General features: G+C 33.8%; 1 protein-coding gene across 4 annotated transcripts; it reads right to left on the bottom strand.

Annotated features, from left to right (window-relative positions):
* Positions 1–394: 394 nt before the first annotated feature.
* LOC116174907 (SIN3-HDAC complex-associated factor) lies at positions 395–21,169 on the bottom strand. 4 transcript variants are annotated; one of them, XM_031492931.1, is made up of 6 exons: positions 21,026–21,169; positions 16,959–17,053; positions 11,694–11,847; positions 11,172–11,524; positions 6,852–7,141; positions 395–1,870 (listed from the first exon to the last, which is right to left on the bottom strand). In XM_031492931.1, the coding sequence occupies exons 1-6, from the start codon at positions 21,071–21,073 to the stop codon at positions 1,863–1,865; spliced, it is 948 nt and encodes a 315-aa protein (XP_031348791.1). In that variant the 5' UTR covers positions 21,074–21,169; the 3' UTR covers positions 395–1,862. The 4 variants fall into 4 exon arrangements, with proteins under 4 accessions (XP_031348791.1, XP_031348792.1, XP_031348794.1 ...); XM_031492932.1 differs by lacking the exon at positions 395–1,870 and having other exon boundaries at positions 5,593–7,141; positions 11,172–11,451; positions 11,500–11,524; XM_031492934.1 differs by lacking the exons at positions 395–1,870; positions 21,026–21,169 and adding an exon at positions 20,807–20,999 and having other exon boundaries at positions 5,593–7,141.
* Positions 21,170–22,576: the final 1,407 nt, after the last annotated feature.

Genomic DNA, 22,576 nt, shown 5'->3' with positions numbered 1-22,576 from the left:
ATTTTTCTGCTCGTGAAATATTAAATTTATTAGTAACAAAAAATTGCCTCAAGAACATTTTTTGAAAAAAAATAAATAAATTCGTATCTTTAAAAATATAAAAGCTTGATTTAGCCCCGCTTCTCCCCAACCAGGTCTGCACTTCTTGTCTCACCTTTCATGAATTCAACTGTAATTCTTTTCATTCTTGCTTTGCATTTTATCTTCTCAGACGAGCAAAAGTAAAGGGTTTATTGAAGTTCCTTCAGGTTGGTCTTTATCATAGAACTTACCATATAATAACAGCGAAGAATAGCTGCTTGGTATCATCCAGTCATAGCATGAATCTTCCTAATTCCGTTGTCTGTGCTAATTCTAAGTGGATGATATATTTTGCGTATAGTAAAACACAGAGTTAATGAACCGAATAGTTTTATTTATTGATACATGATACAGTAATAATAATCTCTCACACAAAATCTTCACTCAAAATATACACAAATCACTGACTAAACTTACAACTATAATCTAAATAATAAAGGCAGTCAATAATAAAGTGGTCAAAAGTCAATGTGAAAGGAAGGAAAAAAAGGGGAGTACAAATGGCTGCCTCATCCTACAATAAATACAATTAAGTTGTGACTTCACAAGTCAGTTAGAAACTTGGTTTCTAAATAAGGTGACTTCAATTAACAATTGCTGTTAATATTATTGCATTAATAACAATTTGGCATTATTAACAACAACTTAAATGCACCTATATTTTTCGATACCCCAATGAATACTCTTAAAAGCTCTTTTAAACAACACTAACTACATCATAGAAAATTGAACTTAAACTTAAGGTAGTTGTGTAGTTATTGCACGTTTAATTGACTATAAAATTGTAAAAGCACACCGTCCGGTTTGAGTTACTAGAGATCGTTAGAAGAACAGAATTGCTAGCGGATAATATTGTCGAATAATTCGATGCTAGTACTCGTTAGAGTGGTTGTAGTCGAGTATTACAAACACAGTTAGAAGACTGCATTAATTTAATATAAAAAAACTTGTGCTTGTTTCGTAGCATTGTGCCAAAGAGTGAACTGTGCAATTTTCAGAGGCACATTAAAATCAGTGCTAATTGTGCCTAATCGTAATACTGATAAGTTCTGTGATTAAAGGTTGTCATTCATTCACTAATTCACACGAATTTAAAAGTGCAATAATTTGAAAAGTGGATTATAGAGCTTTTGAAGAGTTGACGTTACTTTACTAATTGGTAATAAACAGAGGTGCCACGTTTCAATTAAGGTATCATATAAACAAGTTTTAGTACTAACGAATAATTTACTGTTTTTATAATTACTAATAATGCCTCTTTAGACAACATTAATCAACTGATTTAGCCAAAATAAGAACAATTACAGCAGTATTGGCTAGCTAGTTCTCTCTACAATATAAAATCTAAACAAATTTCTTTAATCTATACTTCTCATTAATTAAATTTATAAAAATACCCACTGTATACGTTTTATATTCTAGTCGAAGTAAAAATTCTTGTACTTAGGTTTAAACCCTTTTCTCTTTGTAAAATATAAAAGTATGCAGTTAGTTTCGATTCCAAAAGGTTGTTTCCTAGCCTTGTAAAGCGACGAGACGCGAGTTGCGCACATCGTGGCCTTACAAACAATTTACAATAGCACCCAATGGACTACAGTAGTACCGTAACTATCAGTAGTTTATAAACTAATCGGAACGGTAGGTTTACGAACAATGAAATGGAATCGGTCAAATCAATTTCGAACATTACATAAATACAACAACGGTCGTCCTTTAAATAATAAAATGCATATGTCTTAACTGTGAGATCGGCATATACCATACAAGCGTAACGAGAGAAATTAAATTTCTGGAAGAAATAAAAGTCAAAATCAACGAGACGCTATAATGGAAAGGTCCCAAAGAAAATTATTTTCGATGCTATAGTGACATTTCTTAAACTAGACGAAGGTGTTCCAGAAGTGCTCATTGTTCAAACGAGCGTCTATTAAGCATAAATTTAAAAATAAAAAAAAGCAACAATTAGTTACCTGATAGCAATGATTTCTCAGGTCCTGCTCTACCACTTAATCCATGTTAACTTTTACAACTCTGGTATATCCACTTTAGTATTAATAGTATTTCATATGTATCTATGGTAGTTTGTACGTGAATTTATATAGAACGTAAATATAGTGTGGCAAAAATTGGGTGATAATGAGGATAAAAAATCACATAAACTGAGGGTCCTAAAGGTTTCGTTTAGGCACTGCCTCAACATTGCCATAATTTGTTTTTGAATATAAGGGAACTAACTGGCTAGTTTTTTGAGTATGTGCTTTTTTTTGCTAAAATAAAAATTAAACGCTTAAGAACACCTTAGAGAAGGAAAGAGTGAAGAGTGATAATAATGACCGTAAAGTGAAGCCCACATTTGTTTGTTATTTCACTGAAAACTAACCTATAACCTGTGAAACGATATACTTTCGTGCGTTTTAAAAAATTTTAAAAATTAAACAAAGTTTGGCTCCGAAAATATGGCCGCCCCAGGTTTCAATGCGCAGGATATTATCAGTCCCCTTTCTTTCATAGTCTAAGCAAGAACACAATCTTTATGTAGGTTTCAAAGTTAATAATAATAATAATAATAATTGCAAATTTGTAAAGAAAATGTTAACTTTTTTTTGCACTGTGCCGCTCGTTCAATTGTTAAATTAAATGTGGAAATTGTTCCTTTGACAATAGCTAGAACACCATTTGTCTTACCACTCATAATGGTCGCCTCGCCATATTTAACTTTAATTATTATTATTATTATTTATTTAATAATTTATGTTTATAAAATAAAAACTGACATGAAATCTTACGGCTCCTCAATAAAAATCTAAATGAAAAGTACACAGGGTCTGGTGAAAATTGTATGGACCTAACCTCATTTTTGAAATGGAACACCCTGTATAATTTAATAAAAAAAGATTCTAGTGATTAAAAAATCCAGATTTTTAAAATCTTATAAATGTTTTGTTACTATTTTTGTCGAGAATTTCGTTTACTATCTTTTAAGATTAAAATACAGTGGTCCATTTAAAAAAAAATAAGGTTAGGTTTAATAACTTTTTTACCTGACTCTGTATATTTATTCTAAAACCGGTCAACAATCGTAAGTGAAAACTTGTAGATTTTGATTTTACCATTTGAAGTTGGACCCCAGAGCATGTGACTATATTACTTATTTTGTTATCGCAGTAACAATGACAGAGATAACTCTATAAAAATGGGACATGTACACTGAATTATAAGGCTTGATATTTTCTAACGTACCTATACAAACCTGAATTGCAAAAAAACAATGGGTGAATTTTAAATCCTTGGAAGTCTTATGTGTGTTATGTGCGGCGCGTAGTGGTGTGTCTTGGGGGTGCACCATTAAAAAAAAGGAGAAAAATAGGGGGTCACGAGCAAAACGAAAATTTTTTGAGTGTCACCGCGACACGAAATTTTTTGGGCCTATTAAATGGCATAAAAAAGCTTATTGATGAGACCTCTAAATACTCCAGGGTTTATTGAATTTTCTCGTTTGTCATAGCTGCTGAGAGCAAGTTCAAAAGCACCACAAAATTTTATACGGTCTATAATTTTGGATAAAACACACCTGTTCTTTTTTACTTCCTCATTACGTTTTTCGATACTCAAACGATATGCACTATTTAACTGTTGCTGTATATCTTGCTTACCTAATAAATTAAATCTCAGTTTAGCAGATGTGCCTTTGACGATTGATATCTTTTATTTTTTCGGATAAATGCACTAAGTTTGTAACGCCATTCTTTGTCGATTCTGATGCCTCATCACCAAACAACAAACACGGAAAACCATACAGACTATGTTAAAGTTACAACCGCATAACCAGTCAGATTTTTCATACATGTCTATTTTAAACGATCGTTTATAATCCCGACTTCCTTTATTGATTTTCGACATTTCCAAACTCGGTTTTGGTCTTCTAATTTTAGTAAATTAAATTTAATAATTGTCTCTAAATAATGAACGGTAACGTCGCAACGTTACCCACTGGTGTCAATCAATGATTTTTAAAATTCCCACATTTACCACATTTATGTCTCGTTTATATCTATGTAAGCTTTCTGCTGCAACAAGTGGGTTTTGAAACCGGGTGTACAATTGGTTGTAAAATCAAACAGTGCACATTTTACAACCTTGGAATTCTTGTGCATTAACAGATGCTTTTTGAAATTTAGAATTATAACTATAGTTGCAGAATTGCACTGGGCACACTTTAAATCCTTAGTGATCTTGTATGTTAATAAATGTGTTTTATAATTAGATATATGATTTGTTCCATAGTCACACTGGACACAATTTTAAATTCTTGGTAGTCTTGTGTGTTATTGTGCAAAATATATCGCTATCTGTGTTAGATATGTTGGCACAGATGCTCCTTGCTGAAAGTAAATGAAAGGCTATATCTATGTATACAGTGAGCAGATAATAGTACATTATATATCAAGGTAGAGAAGTCCACTATTATTGCCTGAGCACCAAGATTACATCTCGAGGCGCTTGCGCCGAGGGGTGTAAGGTGCGAAGGCAATAATAGACTTCTCTACCGTGGTATATATACTATTTTTTTCACTACTAGCACTTGAAATCCTCTAAATTAACATATTATATTGATAAGAGAGTTAACGGTTGGACAGAATTGTTTGTTTCTTAATTTAACATGTCAATCAAGTACGTGAAGTACAAGTCAAACAGGCCGTATTTTGTTCTGTCATTGAGATTTTTCAAAGAGTAATTTCGTTCGAATTTTTTCAAAATGTGATAATTTTAGGTATGTAATTTCTCTGGAAATTGCGAATGGTGGCAATTATTCGTTTTAGAGAACTTGTCTAAACGTTCATTGAGCGAAATTTCGGGTTGTGTTTTCTAAAAGTGACAGCTCATTATTGACTACTAGTTAATAATGTTACTTTACAAGTTTAATAATCATGTCATCAGACGCCACTTTGAACAAATGCCGAGAAAGCCTACTTTACAAGTGGAAAAAAGGTTAATAATCATGTCATCAGACGCTAGTAGTGAAAAAAATATGTAACACATTCGTTTAACAATCAGGTGTTGGGTTTTAAAAAAATACTCGCGCACCTAATTTTTGTTGTGCATTTTTTGCACTACAGAGAAAATATATAGGGTGTGTCAAAAAGTAGATTTTGATATCGTTATTTAATTTTTTTAAATGGAATCGTATTTTTTAAAATTATTTTTATTATGCGTAGAATGATTTTTAAATGAATTTCTTCCACATTTTAGTTGCTCACTGTACAGGGTGGTGTTTTTAAGTGGACCATTAGAAGTATATCAGAAACGGTTTGGAATTTCGATTCGGGACTCTTTATCTCTTTTGTTTTCAATTCAAAAAAGGTAATGGGTTCCGAATTGAAATTCCAAACAGTTCCCGAGATACTTCTAATGGTCCACTTAAAAACACCATAAAAACCATTTCATGGTGATCAAAGATGTCTGTGAAATTTGCAGCTATTAATATGTACTGCTTATAAATTTACAACAATGAGGTGTAGATCAGTTAGCATTGGTACACCAAAAATTGTAAAAACGAAACAAGCAAAATATTCAATTACTTACCCATTTTGATGGTTTTTGCTATATATCTGGTTTTTTTTTAAATATAGGTATATTTTTAATCTCTTCCCTTAAAAATAATTGTATTTTTTTGAATTTTTAAATTTACTGTCCTAATAAATAAAATCTCGAGAAATTTGAGAAAGAGAACTTCCCGAACACCAACCCCGTCACCGTAGCATAAAAAATGAAATTAAAACTAGTGATTCCTTTCATTGCTTACATGTTAAAAAATAACGACTAGTGATCCAGTCAATAAACATTTTGTGCTCCTGCTCAATTTTGTTAAAACTATGTAATCACAAAGCAAGAACGACAAAATGTAATTCTTAAATTAAACCAATCACTAAAAAATATATTGCTGCCATTTACAAATACGTAAAGAAATAAATATTTAAAAATAAATTGAATTTTATGGAAAATACATTGTGTTTTATAAGAGGAACACTTGGTATGTTAGTTTCTTTTATTTTTTTCACTTAATTAGTTTGGCAGTAACACAGAAGACACCATGATTTTGATATGATGTATTTTAGAATAGCATTTGTTATATTCGTTATATTGCTCTTGATAAATATTTTAGAAAAACTTGAAAATACGTATTTATATTTTCCAAATGAAAAAAGGCATCGATCCTTTAAATGTTTACGTTTGAAGGCAATTTCTTTGATTTGTTCGCACTCTTAAGCATGTGCTCATTAAATTTAGAATGTTTTTATCGAAAAATTTACTGGTGTCTATGTTTAAAATTGAACAAGTTGGACCCACACCAACAACAAAATTTTGAAGATGAAATTCGGAATTCAAAATAATCCTAAAATCCTACCTACTATAAAATGCAGTCAAATGATGACATCTTATTGTTTGTACTGTCGGCAAGACAAATTATGTATTTCTTACAATACATTATAAATAATCTCTTTGCACAACCTCAGCGTGTGCAGTATAATAAATATATCCATATAACTTCTTAACTACGTCAACTATAAATAAATGATTTATCAATTGCAAAATATATTAATTAATTTACGATGCACGATTCAACAACTAAAATATAAATGATTTCAAATAAACTATTCATTTCGACGATCTGCATTGCAAGAAATGCATAATACAATTTAAAAAACTTATGCATTAGTTAACAGCATCAATAAATTAAAACAATCTACAGAGAGCGTATTATTAATTACCGTTACAATCCCGCAGTTCGTCCTCTAGATGCGGCGCCGCTTTCTTAAAGGCATTATTATTATCTACGGCGCCCGGATTCGAGCACTCGTCGTATCCGGAATCCGAACTATTGTCGCTATAGTTCTTCGGTATCGACGACGTGTCCGCAATCACGCCCGTCGCCTTGACGGAATTGTAACCGTGCTGCTTCATACTGGCCAGGCGCGCGTTGCACGGTTTTAAAAATCTCGCGTCGACTAGCAATTCGTTATTCGGACCACGAAATACTATTCCACAGCACACGCTCTCTCTGGAAGAAAAATGTGGGTTAATTTTGTGCACTTTCACAGTTCAAGTCATAGGGAGTGTTTAGTACCACCATGGTTGAGTTTTAAATAACGCACAAAAACTTGGCTAATAACACCAATACTGTCTCTTTTTTGAAATTTTTTTTGGATTTTTTCAAACAAAAAACCCTCATACCTTTTTGAGCGGCAATATTAAAATCGATATCATTTTTGTTGGGGAAAAGATGAAATGTTTGCTTGCTTCTCCACCTGTCTTGAATAGGACAACCTGTATTAAAGAGCAATTTCGTGGTTCCTTTTTTCTGAGTGACTTTCAAGAGAAAACTAAATAATCCAAGATTCCACATAATGCCAACCTTCGCCCATGTGTTTACCAAGTGAAATACAAGCAATCTCACTCGATCTCGAACACCCTGTATAGCTATGGTGGTGTTACATTTCTCACAACTACCAAAACATTAGGACTTCAAATAGAATTCCATTATTGCAAATCACTGACGCACACAGAATTCAACTATCTGTAATCGTTTGCCCGCTAGGGGGCGTTTCTCGAATTTATTCAATTTCCTTAATCCCTACAACTTTCTTATTATTAAAGATTTAGAGCCGAATTCAGAGTCCTTCCTAATTTCAAACTCACACTCAACTAGTTAGTCACTCATTTCTAACTCAAGTTAGTGCGAATCCTGCTCATTCTCACTTTTGGTATTCAGATAACATCTGTAATGAGTGACTAATTTGAGTGGGGTTTTAGTATGGAATCTGTCAAAAATATTGTTAGGGGAACGATTTGTAGTGGAAATTTTACCAAGTAACAAACAAACCGCTCTGGAAACGCTAACTTCAGCATAAACAGATATTTAATTTAAACTTATTTCTGACGTTTTCGCAAATCTCATAGTTTTTGTTAGTCTTCCTTGTTCCTAAAGTTGTTATTATTCTTATTAGTTTCTGTTATTGGGGTTATTAATTTTGTTACTATTAATATTGTTCTTATCGTCATAACTATGAACGCCAATAAAAAACCATTTATGACCAGAGATGAGAAGATTTTTAGCATTGGAAATGCTTATGTTTTGTATGGGTTTAAAGTTACTGGTTAGTCGAGCAGAAAAGAAGACAATTGGTGTCGCATCAAGTGATGATTGTCCCGTACTTGACTGCAATCGGTAGATTCAGGAAAAGTCGCGGATACTGTCGATATTGTACTTACTTAACAGTGCGCAAGGGTTTTGTTAATTCGAATCTAAATTTATCGCACATCGCCCGTGATGGTATTACACGCATGTTACGACACGAGCAAGCTTGCGAGCGAGTGATGCCGTATGAATAACGGTTATTTGTGTTTTACATATGGCATTGTACGGTTATTATTTCCAATGCCTCCGATGGTTGCAAGGATTGCGAAATCAGTGAATTTTTTTAAAGAAATTCTGACCCGGTATATTACACCAGAATTCCATAAGTGTAAAAGATTTCCAGAATTCCAAAAAAATCCCTATCAGATTTCCAAAATTGCAAGATAATTCTATCGAAATCCAAAAAATTCAATCGACTTCCAAAGAATTCCAGTGATTTCAAAAAAATTTCAGTGAGAATTTGATATTAATGTCAATATAGAGGTGTTAATCAGAATTGATATTTGTTTAGATACCCACATATTCTGATGATTAATTTTTAGCGCTTTTTTAAATGATAAATGGCAAAAGAGAATGTTGCCCTCTGATAAAATGTATGACCTGATTCTGTTTCAGAACTTAATGTTAATAATAGCAATTGTTTTGTTCGTGTATCAGACATTTTCCAATATGGCGGTTGCGAGTAGAGAAAAACGGCTCATCACATATAGGCATCGTGTCTCTTGTTACGTCACCTCACACGTGCTATACCTGTCCCAATTTGCGCCTAGCCTTAAAGATAGCTGAATTCTATTTGCGCTAGTGATTTTCTCTTTAAAATTGAGCTCCAGACACTTGGGTTCATTTTTTTCTATCTCATAAAATAGAGGGCGTTCCCATAAAAAAGTATCCAATTTGAACCACCCTGTACATGGGTAAAAACAGGAACACTATGACACTATTGACATTTTTGCACAAATTCATGTTGAATTCTCAAACAGTAAATCTTTACCTATTAGTCCTGTACAGGGTGTCCCATTAATAATGGTCACAGATCATATCTATGGAACCGTTATTGCACAGCTCCGGGAAAAAAAAAGGGGCCAAGAGAAATCGTTGCCATCGCCTCATTCACTTTGACATAATTATCGGTTGATATGTGTTCATTTGTTTCAAATCCAACTTGAATGAGCATCAATATTGCAATTAAAATTTGTGAATGTTTGTATTTTCGCCATATCACTGCTTAGAAAACAGATATTCACTGATATTCTCACTTTTTTATCTTATTTGATAATATCATATAATAATTATACGTTCCATTTGAAATTTTCAAAAAAAGTTTGTTAATCTCACATCGCGCCCTCTACCACCTATCACATTTACTAAAAAGACTATTCATGTAAAATCTGTTTCCACGAAGAGAGCTCTTTCCAACAAGACCTATTATGTGAAAATCTGTTAACCTAATCCGAAGTTACATTCACTTTCTTAAAGAGATGTTTCCCTTCCCACACCACTCATATTTTATGAACTAGAGCAATATGTGCTGCAAAAGTGATACAAGATTGCTATGCATGTTTGTTGGGTATATTTTAGAAAAAAAGACATTTTTCTACTTAACCATGAATCGTACGCCCTGTAGCGGCGAAGCTAGAAACTTCAAAATAATTTCCAGCGATTTCTCTTGGCCCCTTTTGTTAACAACATTTTTTTCCCGAAGCTGTGCAATTAACGGTTCCATAGATATAGCCTGTGACCATTATTAATGGGACACCCTGTACATGCATCAAAGTAAAAATAAAGAACACAAAAAAAAATAAAAAAATAAAAGAATAAATAAGTTTATTTTACCGTTCGCTTGAAAGATCATCATTAGTTCATAATTCAATGTCAAGATATTTTTTTAAAATTGGCAGCTTTTTCCAATATTTTCTAAAACTAAGATAAGGTCAAATTTATTGCTATGTTCAAAACCTCCAGATACCAAATTGCAGATCTTGCAATACGAATTTTGCAAAAAGAAAAAATTAAAACTGAAACGCAAATTTGAGAACTTATCGAGACGCAACTCCCAAACAAAACTTCCTCAATCTATTATAACCAAAGCTGGAACAATAGATTTCAGTTCTTCTGCTATTGGACGTTTTGTACTAAATACCAAAGACAAGAAGAGTTGGGCCACGAACTAAATTAAGATGGACTGTTGATCAAGACAGTTGTATAGAGGTAGAAACTAGAGTAGAAATGGTGTTAGAGAGAACGCACGATTTTTGCCCAAAAATGGCGGAAGTTACCAGATTCTAGTAACTTTAATGTTAGGGATTGGTCCACCTGTTTGGAGATATCTGTATATATTTTTATAAAACATGACAGTACTATGAAGTTAGGTTATAAAAAATTACTATTCAGATTTTATTTGTCAATTTTTTTAAGTTGGCAACAAATTTGCCCAAAAATGGCGGATGATTGCGGTACTTTCTGTATCTAGTGACTTTAAAATGGCCCTAGCATGGGCGCCGCCATGTGCACATTTTAGTTATTTTCTAGGGGAATTTTCCTAGTCCTCAAGTTTTGAGACTATTGCAGCCTTGGAAAATGACATGTGTAATTTATTTAGAAAACGTGAGGTTAATGCTTGCTTATTAGCAGTCCATCTTAATTTATAAGTTCATGAGTTGGGCCAACCTGAAGCCTGATCCAAGTGCCCTTCCGTCGAAAAAGATGCTTTGGTTTTTTTAGTATTATGGACCACACCAAAAAGTAGAACTTACAAAAGAGTAGAAGAGAAAGGGAAAAATCCTAATGCGATCCTCTTTGGTTTGCAAAAAACTTACTTTTGCAGCAAATTGCCTTTAGTTGAAATCCAAACTAACAATAACCAAAATGTAAAAAAAAAAAAAATTAGACTTACTGTTTCCAATAATCTAAATCGATGAACCCACTAACTTCATGCGTGTTCTCTCTTCGTTTAGCTAGGGACTTGTGGCGTCGGCTATGACCGAAATTATCTTCGCAATCGCTAGCCGCCGGACTAGCAGCACCGCTCGACAACCTACTCGGAACGTTTTCGGCGAAAAATTCCACGTCGGCCATTTCGATATCGGGAGATCCGTCGCTCTTCTCCGAGAGCGCGGGACTATACTCGCGCTCGAAGTGTTTTTTCTTCTTGACATTCTTCTCGCCGTTATTGTCTACAAGTCTTTTGTTCTTACTTTTGACTTTCGTCATTGATTTTATACCTGGACCGGCTCTTGCGTCGACGACCTGTTTGGAATACCACAAGTACATTTTTGATTGATTTAACATCTACTTTTTAGCAACAGAAATTGAGAGAAGCGTCAATGTTTGTTTAGAAGCAAATAATTTATTTTTCTTGTTAGTGATTGTTTCCAAGGCGACTAGATTGGGAAAAATTTTTAAATCAAATTCTTACATGTCTCCAATTACGGTCAGAACCGGCTGGAAGCTTCTTCCACCGTTTCACAAGCAGCACGCACGCATTACATATTTCGCCTTGACGTGGAGTTGACAGTTGGAAGCACTCCAAGAAGTCGTCTTCGTATTTTTTGCTATCGGTAAATCGCGAGCTGAAAAAAAAATTACCATTCAAATTTTATACACTTCAGTTTGAAAAATTAAATTACAATTTCAGTTCCCATCTACAGGGTGGCGAATTAAAAGAGTACAAACAACACATCTTGTAGGTACTTGGTGGCAAACCAAAATTATTTATAAACCACTGATCAAGTTAAAAATAATACCAAATCATTTAAGAATAATTTTATGGTTGTGAAATCTCCTTTGAATATTATGCTCTCCTGGTACTTACTCAATTAGACCATAGATTCCCAACCTTCTTTGAAGCATTGTCGCCGCAAGGAGCGAAAAAGTAGCTATCGCCCTAGTGTGTAGTAATAGAGATAGTTTAGTTACTTTTGATTGACTTACACTGTTGGTAACATTCTTAGATTCTCACAAAACTAATACCCATCATGTTTTGGAATGAATAAGAAATTTCATGACCCGAATGTTGAGGGTGGCGCGCCGTTTTTAACTCGACAACATGGGCCATTTAAATTTCTTTTTCATTCCGAAATATACATAACAAAGTACCTTTAAAATCCTCCAGATAATAAATATTTTTTTCTTTAATAAAAAAAAAAAGATTAAATGTTTACATCCCTAGGAAGAGAAAACAACACGCTTTCCAATGTCGCCATGTTGTCATTAAAAAAGATTCAAGATGGCGGCCGCCCTTCAAATTGGACTTTGTGTCTTATGTCTGGCGTGCACATGCTACGTAAAGCCATTTTAATAATACTTTGGGAGCCTATAATTAATTAAGTGGGGGATTATCTACGAATAAGCACAAAGTTGGTTTATTGTATTTGAATTTGTATCTTGGTTTTTTTAGAATTGTTTGTAATTGCGTAATATTTTATCACTTTTGTAATTTATACAATTTAGATAAGATGCTTAAAGTAAGATAGATCTGGTCGTTTGCGATAGGAAGTTCTATCAGTGCGAGTGCGTGTTATTTTCGGCGTAAATAGCGTTCCTTCGCAGCTGGCGTTATCAAGTCTAATTGTGATTGGCGGGACGATTAAAAAGGGTGTTCATCTGTTTACGCTAAATCTTGGGCAGTCAGCCCTAGTTTTTTTTTTCTTAGCGAAACCTTTCTAAACGGTTTGTGTTTCATTAAAAGTTTCTACCTGACGAGAAGTTACGGACAATTTCTCATCTTATATATCAAGATCCAGTTGAATAAAAAAGTGAAGTTTCCTGAAGCTGTCGGGGAGTATTTTTGATAAGTGCGCCTGCATATCGCAAACCTTTTACGGCCAGGTTATTTAGATTTAAACTGTATATAAGATTTTTTGATTTATTTGTTTGTCGACCTGGATAGTTTTTCATTTTAGATTATTATTAGCGCATTTTTGAAAAAAATGTTTTCGGAGGTGCTATAATTTTTCCGTTAGATAGCGCTACCAGTATAAAAACTTAATTATTTACTTTGTGATTTGTTTTACAAAATAAAGACGTACCCTCAATTGAAATGAAATATAATTAATTTTTTAACGCAGCCTAAATTACTCATGAGATCGATAATTTTAAACTTCGCTAATAAAAACTGACCTGTATTACCAAAAATGCGCTTTAATCATGCATATGCTGATTTATTACAACTTGTTTCTTTTCGAGTTCAAGATTTATTTCAGGTTTTAAGTCAATATAGGATTTTTAGGATTATAAAATTTAAGGTTCAATTTTGATTTGTATTGAGCTAGCTGGACAGGTGTTTTGTGGTCCATCTATCTGTAGTGAAAGAAATATTTGACTTGTTTTGTTTTCAGAAAAAACTTGTGGTTGATCCATGCTCAAAATGGGGCGATGAACAATGAATGAAATAAACGACTCAATTCCTCAAAACCTTCCCCATGGATATTTAATTGTTGACAGACAGATATATTGTGAAATGTTACGACATGTTTCGATTGTTAATCATCTTCAGGTAACAAATTATATGTACGGTGTGTGAGAAAATGTTCATTATTGAAAAGTTGTTGTTCCTCAATACCTTTTGCTTGAGAATCAAAGAAACAATCTAAAATCATTTTTTTAGATTTTGCGTCCTGGTGGTGCCCATACGGAGAAAATAAAAAAACAATTCTTGTGGCGTAGTAAAAAAATTAAAATTTATTTATTTATTTTTGCCTTTATTTTTGAGTGGGCGGAGTTCACCAAGGCTGCTCTACAAATTTGAGGAAGAATAGTCAACTACCTGGAGTTTTTGAGTACAAAGACACCTCGTTAACGGACGCCAGAAGCATTGCGGACGCCTTTGCATCCTTCTTCGAGTCAGTCTACACTATGGAGAGGAAGGATGACCCGGAAGATGACGTGGAATCGGACCTGGTGCTATCCAAATTGCACTTGACTCAGTTACATGAATCCGAGATACTGGAAGCAATTAAAAAATTGAAACCGAGGCCGGCTATAGGCGAAGATGGAATCCCACCCTACATCGTGAAAGGATGTGCATCTTTATTGGTAACCCCCTTACAACATCTATTTAATTTAGCTTTGCAAACATGTACATTCCCTGAAGCTTGGAAATGCACCAGAATAACACCAATTCACAAAAGTGGAAGCCGAAAATTAGTTGAGAATTATCGCCCAATTGCAATTATACCAGCAATAGCGAAAATTTTCGAAAGAGTGATCTATACTAGACTTTATTCCCATCTCAGCAGTATAATTGCAGATCAACAGCACGGTTTCACGCGGAACAGATCAACGATTACAAATTTAATGCAGTTTACGCATTTCTCAGCAGGAGCCTTGGATGAGAGAGCCCAGGTTGACTGTGTTTATACAGATTTTGCGAAGGCATTTGATACAGTATCCCATCAAGTCTTGCTCCGTAAACTTGTTTTAAATTGCGTAAGTAATCCGACCGTCAAATTCTTAAAATCATATTTATCTCTCCGTAAAACAAGAGTGAAATTCAATGGTGTGAATTCAGCCGAATTTTATCCCTCATCAGGCGTTCCCCAGGGAACACTTCTTGGTCCTTTTCTGTTTCTCTTATACATAAATGATTTACCGCGAGTGATAAAAAACTCGAAAGCACTACTATTTGCGGACGACCTAAAACTTTTTAATAAAGTCCAATCCCCAAGTGACTGTTTAAATATTCAAGAGGACATTAACTCAGTAATTAAGTGGTGTATCAAAAATAAACTAAAACTAAATATCAATAAGTGTAAAGTCCTTACTTTTACTAGATCGAAAAATCCCTTACTTTTTGACTATAAGATGAATGGAAAGGTCTTACTACGAGTCACCTCCGTTAAGGACCTGGGCGTGTTTTTCAATACCAACCTTAACTTTAACTTACACATTGAATACCTAACAAATGAGTGTTACAAACTTCTTGGTTTCGTTATCAGGCATACACTCAATTTCACGAATATACAGACAATGCTAACCTTATATAATGCGTTTATTAGATCCAAGCTTGAGTATGCTGCATGTATCTGGTCTCCTCAAACTCTCAAATACTCAGACATGATCGAAAAAGTGCAGAAAAAGTTCATCCGAGTAATGTTTTTTAGGTCAACCCAAAATTATCCACATTTGATCTCTTACGGTACCCAGCTTAATTACTTAAATAGTACTTTCGGCTTAGATATAACGAGGTTAGAAACCCGACGGTACATTGCCTCCACAATTTTTGTCTTCAAAATTTTACACAACTTGTTATACTCTTCCGAATTACTTCAAGAAATTAAGCTTAAGGTACCATTTGTTAAGCTAAGGCAAAATAATACTATTTTTGTAGTTAACAACACAACTTCCCCACTTATTAAGATCTTGATCGCTTTAAATAAGTTATCCTCAGTTAATGATATCGACTTTTTTCACGATCCCCTAAATTCAATAATAAATAAAATTAGATCCTAGTCCTAATATTTGTTCAGAGCCCCAGTACCATGTAATTGGAATTTTTATTCTGTATGGTTTCTGGTTAAATAAATAAATAAATAAATAAATAAATATCCATGCCCGAACCAGGTACCCTTAGTACCGCAGTCCATCTTCAACTGTACTGCGCCACACCGGCCGGCTTGGTAGTCAAAGTAAATTGAAAACTTACTGCGACTAGGACTGGATTGTGAACAAGAAGCATAGTGGGACTTGAACTTCTTCGGCGTTATGCTGACACTAATTTCACAATCTCTTCTTGGTAATTTTGGGTATTTTTTAAGGGTAGCTCCCAAATGAAGCATTTGCAATCCTCGAAAAAATTTTGATTTGGGCCACTCTACCACTCAAGCTTTTTTGGCACAACTCAAATGTAATAGCATGTATCATCGTGTACATCGCATGTCAAAACACCAGAACTTGAAAAATTAAGACCATAGGGTAAGTCTCTAAGAAGAAAGAGCTACCAGTAATTCTTGAGATGCCAGGTAGGTAAATTATATTGCATCCAAATAAGGACCATGTGTATCAAAAATGATATGCGTGTTACAAGATGCAACAACTCTAAGGAGGGGGTGGTGTAACGCTAATAAATTCTTAGAAGATCATCATTTGTTTCTGTGCTTGTTCAAATATTGAAAAACTTCTAGCATAACCATGAACGGAAAATAAAAATCAAACACTGTCTTTAGAATGTAATAGTGCATGCTAAAATAAATGTTATTAAATTTATTGTTTACTTTACGTAATACAATGTTTTAAATTTAAAACACAATTTAAATTAAATGGTACTGTACTTTTACAAATACAAACAAGGGTGCAATAATCTTCATTCGAAAATCTGGAATGGGAAGCGTACTTGTGAATGGACATACATAGCAGATGTGGACAATATCAATTCTGCAAGGTATGACTAACTGGTCTAGGAGTGGAACTATTGAGCTTCATCCCCTAAAAGTAAAGAGACAGGAGATACAATGTGAGCAACTCAAGTGTGCTAAGACGACTCCAACGTTCTACTTTGGTAAGACAATTAAAATGAGCCTATAACACTCTCCACGAGGGAGTGGAATGGATGGCATCTAACACCCGACTTTTATTTATTATTATTATTACAATTGTAGAAAACATTTAAACTTTCGAAAAGTTGAAACGCATTTAAATGCCATATACCCACCTTTTACATTGTACAAACTACAATCGGTCTCACCTGCTAGACTTTGCTTTACAAATACAGCACCCTGTTGATGATCTATAAACTTTTGGACGATGAAACGAAAACATGATGAAATTATGATTAGTAACCTGAAAAGAAAAAAATAAATTAACACAATTTCTAAAAAGAATCGTTTATTGTACAATAACAAATCAACTTTATTTAATTTAATTCTCTGTACCGAATGGAGCCAAAATCTTGTTCGAAAACTGAATAGTCATATGGATTTTGATACTGATTGGCACGATCCCTTGCCTTTTCAAAAACCAAGCGTCGAAGTGGACTTGCAAAAGAAGTACATACTTTTAATTAATTAGGTATATTTTTTTACCGAAATTTAACAAAAACCGTTAGGTACCGCGCTGTTGACTTACATATTTTGGCCTTTTACGGAATACTTGCTGCCCAATCGAAATTTATTTCGTGCACCAATTCGTGACACTCTGTATATAAGTAACTTATTATTATCAAACCCATCCAACGCGTTTCAAAGAGCATCCAGTTTTCAATAAAAAGCGAAATCTCGAGTGTTTCACTAGTAGCTAAATTTAGAATATCGAGTATATTATTATTCTTATAGGCTGGCGGAATACAAATTCCTTAGGTTGAGCAATAAAATCGTTCCGATGTAAACAACTGCGTTTTTTGAGGTCACGCGCCGGTGGTGTCGTTAGACCAGTTTGGATGTTTACTTTAAATTCTTGTAGTCTTCTTTCGCGCCATGACAGATAATAAAATTCGTTACTCCTGCCTCCTGGACATTTATTGGGGCTTGGCATTTACATAATATCGTTAACCTCAATTACTCAGTCTCGATGAAACTTTGAAATTCTTTTACGGTGCACTAAATTAATTAAGTAATTTTGACAATCTAATTAGGTCGTGACCTCTACGTGTGGTTTTAGTAGAATAGAAGTGTCGATATTGGAGAAAAGGATATGAAATGAAGATTCCAAAGACTCAAAACAGTTAGAAATATTCCAGAGATCAAATATTTCAAAAATCCCAAAGATCAAACATCCTAAAATAGTCAAAGATTCCAATGATACAACAGACTCCAAACGATCAAAAATACAAAAGATATTCTAAGGATTCCAGATATTCGAAAAGATTTCATTGATTCTAATGAATATCAAATCCAAATTATCCCATAACAATTGAAAATCCCGAAGACTAGACGTCAGAGATTTCAGTGTGTCTAAGGGGCCGTCCATTAATCACGTGATGTTTTTAACCCCCCCTTTCCCCACTGGTGATACTTGATCAAGTTTAAGACTGTTTCGGTACAGGGTTTCCCATTTCCGAACCTTTCGACTTGCGCTCCTTTTGGGTGCAACTTAAAATGGTATCAAAAAATTGTCAATTTCAGAATTGTCCTATTTAAGTTTCTTTATAATGATTGTTGAATAATCTACCGTCATTTTTTTAGTGTAACATTCTAAACAGATAGAATATATTAAATAAATTCTCTTTTCAAAAATATAACACCCCAAAAATGATATTCAAAAAAGATTCAAGTGATTCAAAAAATTAAAAATATTCAAGATATGAAAAAATTTAAAAAATAATCAAAAAAATCTACGACAATTTGTTTAGTGTTATATATTTTTGAAAAAAAAATTACAAAACCAGTGATACTAAACACTTATTTCATTTGGGAATCAACCTTACATTTTTCCCTCGAAGTTTACAATGTATTTCTTATAGAAAAGTAATTCCATGGCTGATTATGATTTAAACCAAATTAGTTCGTTTATTGTTGAAAGATAATTAAATTAAATTGCGCAACTAAATTCATGAAAAATTTGAAAAACTAAAAAAATAAAAAAAAATTTAAAAAACTAGAAAAACAATTGACACTGATGGGAGCTAGAAATAGTTCCGGCCGATACTTGTTTAATTAATTACAATATTTAAAAACACCTAACAAAATAACAAAACAAAAACGGAGATAAGTCTGAAGATGCCTTCGACCAGATAATATGACAAATATAATAAACAAGCCATCCATTGTGTTTTTAATGTGCAAGGTGTCCCAGTTTCGCCACTTTTATCTCCGTAATTGCAGGTGCTTCGTTTTGGGTCAAACTTAAAATGGTAAAGTCAAAAAATTTCAGAACGACCCTATATTATCTTAGTTAAAAGAGATACAGAAAAATGTTTATTGTAAATTTCTTTATAATGATTGTTGAACAATCAACATAAGTGTACGGGGTCAAGTAAAAAAGTTATCGCAACCTAAGCTCCTTTGTTTTAAAAATAGAACACCCTGTATATTTTATCTAAAAAGATATATTAAAAATTCCATATTTTTTTAAAATTCGAATTTTGAACTTTTTTATCACCCGAGAAGTTAATATGTTAGATGTAAGTTAGATTAAAATATACAGGCTCTATTAAAAAAAATTAGGTTAGGTCCGATAACTTATTTACCTAACCCCGTATATATTTTTAAAACTGTAGATTATTCAACAATCATTACAAAGAATCTTTTGTCTGAAACATTTTTCTGCATTTCTTTTTAACAAAAAAATATATAGGTTTACATATTGACAATTTTTGGGGAAATTTTTCGAAAACTGTACGTCAATGAAAGTTCACAAGTCAGAAAAATTCAAATATTCCGGCCAGGACATGAAACACAAACCAAGTTGAGTGTACCTACTTTAAATTTAATAAAATTTGTGAAAATTTAGAACAAAATATTCTCCGTTTTTTTGTAATTTTTGGAGCAACAAAATCAATTCGGTTTTTCTGCGAGCACAGAAAAATTGAATTTTCTCCATCGTTTTTTATTGTACATTATTCGGAGACGTTTTTCAAAGTTATCTATACAGGACGCACTTAAAACGTGTGCCCAAATGTCGACGTATACTTGAATTGTTTTTGTTTGTTTTAACGGATGATCGCAAACGAGTCCCAAGGGTATCCTTATCTAAAGTACGGAATTAATTAATTTTAGGTGATTTGCCATAAATTTAACGAGCAATAAATCATTGCGACTGAATGACCGCTAAGTACTAACGTGACTCATTTATTTTGCTGTTTAGGCACGTTCCATTTTCGCAATTCGATGCGATTTTGTCCGGTACGAGATTTTAAAAAAAGCGGGGGTGTGAATAAAAAGCGAGAACACTAAAGAGATCAATGACCTACAGCATCCACACGCGTTTGTGGGACCCGATCGATGGCACGTCCACACCCGCCATCATGAATCGGCGTACCTACCTACCTCCACTTTTATCATCATTTATGCAAGTCCTGCCCCAACATACCTTGACCAATACCGCAAATGAACAGTCTGATTATCACAAAGTACTAAGTGCATTTTGCACACAATTTGTAAACAAAACTGTTATAAAAAAACAATTAGATAATGCCATCGCTGATTAGTCTAGTTTATAATTAAATACAAACAATTTTGATAATATCACTAAACACAACAAACGATAAGAAAATAGCCGAGATATTAAAATTCATAAATTATTTTAAACGATGCACCTATTTCACGAGGAAATTAACTACCATTTGGGAATCTACTTTCTAAGCTCAATTTGAAAAGTGTGTCAAGTTCAGAAAAAATTCTTAGTCTACAGGTGAAAAGGGTAGAAGTTACATAAACCATCTACTCGGATTAAATTCGTGTAATTCTATGTAGGGCAAATCACACGTGTGATATTAAAACGAATTGTCGACGTGCAAAACAAAATGAAGAATAGCGAGAAAATCGGCACCTTCACAACACCTGACCGCGAAATAATCACGACGGGAAGCCTCAAATATCAAACTGTCACCAAAAAATAACATGCCGAAACGTTCAAATTTTTCGAAAACACCCTGACCTGAATAATGCACTTTTAGTGTAAGGTCTGCGAGGCTTCAAGAGCCGATGGACGCTACCACAATTTTGTCCATTTCTAAATGAACTACGAGATAACTTCGCGTGACAATCACTCACACTTCGACTTTCGACGACGCGAGCCAATTTACAGGACGAATCGTCCAAAATAATTACGTATTTTTTGAGAAATTCGGTAAAATGTAGAGAGAAATGCACTTACCAACAGAAACCAGATGACGGCTGGTGCACGAATTGAACGTTTGCGCATACTCTCGCGCCGCAGTGGCTGTTTTAAAACAAATATTCCCTTAATTTGCGAGGAAATCGCCCGAAATTTTATGGGTTAATTGTTAATTTGGGGACTATTCATTTTACCGGTGTAAAAAATTGTTGTTATCCGCATTTTATGGGTTTGATTCGATGTTGCAAACGCTATTTTGACCTCGTCTGGAAGGAACTGAATGGCCGGGTAATTTAAAATTGGGCGGCAATAAATTGGGATCTTATATGGCGATAAATAATTGTAGAATCCTTATTATTAGGCAATGTAACGCTCTTTTTAAATGAACATGAACTTATTATTTATTGTAATTATTACAGAGTGTGCTGTGAGATTAGATCAAGATCCTCGGCTCATTTGTTTCGAAATTCAACAGATCCGGACTAGGTGCGGCTCCAGACCTACAATATATAGGGTGAAGACGAAGTTGCAATATAATCAGGAATAGGCAATGAACCAATCTTCCTGAATACAATAAATAAATATTGTATGTTTCAGTTTAAAAGGAATATTAACAAAAATGAAGTAAGATTCGTTCATTCGATTTGAATTATTCTTCATACATTTAGATTCTTGGGATTGTTGGATTCTTCTTCGAATGTTTCACTCTTCATCAAATTCTGCAGACTGTTTGCATTATTTCATTTCTTCGAATACACACATACCTTCATTCATTCTTCGCCCACTCTTTGGATACTTCATCAGCAGATATCCCAAATTATTTATTTGGATCTATATTATGCGCTTTCTTCACTTTCTTGTGACTAAATTCTGGCCAATCAGATTCTTTCATCTCTTTGAATTATATTATTCGGTATTTACTTTCTTTGAAATACCTATATTCCTCAGGTTAATGGTATTTTTTTTCCTTCAGATGTTTCAGGAGATCATTACCTGATACGCGCCCATCGAATTATTCAGACTAGTCGGCAATATTTCTGATTCTTCAGATAATTCGGATTCTCCATTTCTTTAGACTTTTCAAATTCGTCTGATCTCCGACTTTTTTCAGTTTCAGATTCTACGGAAAATCGTCCAATTCTTCTAGTTAATCAGGTTTTTCGAAGTCCTCCATTTTCTAGAATCTACGATAGGTATGTCCACAAAGTAAGTTCCGTTTGGTTTTATAAAAAAACGTACCTTTTCTACACAACTTCCGGAATTTTGTAGGCTCATGTCATAACGTGGCACAGTTTTTGAATGGCTTCTTCGTAAAAGATCGTAATCATCGTTTAAGTGTTGACCATCAAAGTAAGGTTGCAGGTTCTTACTAAGAAGTCGCTAGGAGCGAGGGCCGGGATGTACGGAGGATGGTCAAACAGGTTCCAACCAAATTCCTGTCGGAGTTTTTTGTCACGTTTGCAGCAATTAACTATTTTTGCATTCATCTGATTTACGTTTTTCAGATTGTACCTTTTCTGATCAGATTATTGCAATTTCTCCGATTGTTTAAAGTTTTTAAATTTCACCTCTTCAAATCCCAGTCTCTGC

The sequence above is a fragment of the Photinus pyralis genome, unplaced genomic scaffold (assembly GCF_008802855.1).
Source record: "Photinus pyralis isolate 1611_PpyrPB1 unplaced genomic scaffold, Ppyr1.3 Ppyr1.4_LG6, whole genome shotgun sequence".
In the NCBI taxonomy this organism is placed as follows: domain Eukaryota; kingdom Metazoa; phylum Arthropoda; class Insecta; order Coleoptera; family Lampyridae; genus Photinus; species Photinus pyralis.
Note: the sequence above shows the minus strand (reverse complement) of the source record. Positions and strands in the feature narration are given on the sequence as shown.

What these genes read in the sequence shown, in the direction of transcription:
- LOC116174907 (XM_031492931.1), bottom strand. Translation starts at nt 21,073, where the DNA reads ATGCGCAAACGTTCAATTCGTGCACCAGCCGTCATCTGGTTTCTGTTG. An exon ending in CCGTCATCTGGTTTCTGTTG is followed by an intron (nt 17,054 to 21,025) that starts GTAAGTGCATTT and finishes TTTTCTTTTCAG; the next exon opens with GTTACTAATCATAATTTCAT. An exon ending in TGTAAAGCAAAGTCTAGCAG is followed by an intron (nt 11,848 to 16,958) that starts GTGAGACCGATT and finishes TTTTTTTTTCAG; the next exon opens with CTCGCGATTTACCGATAGCA.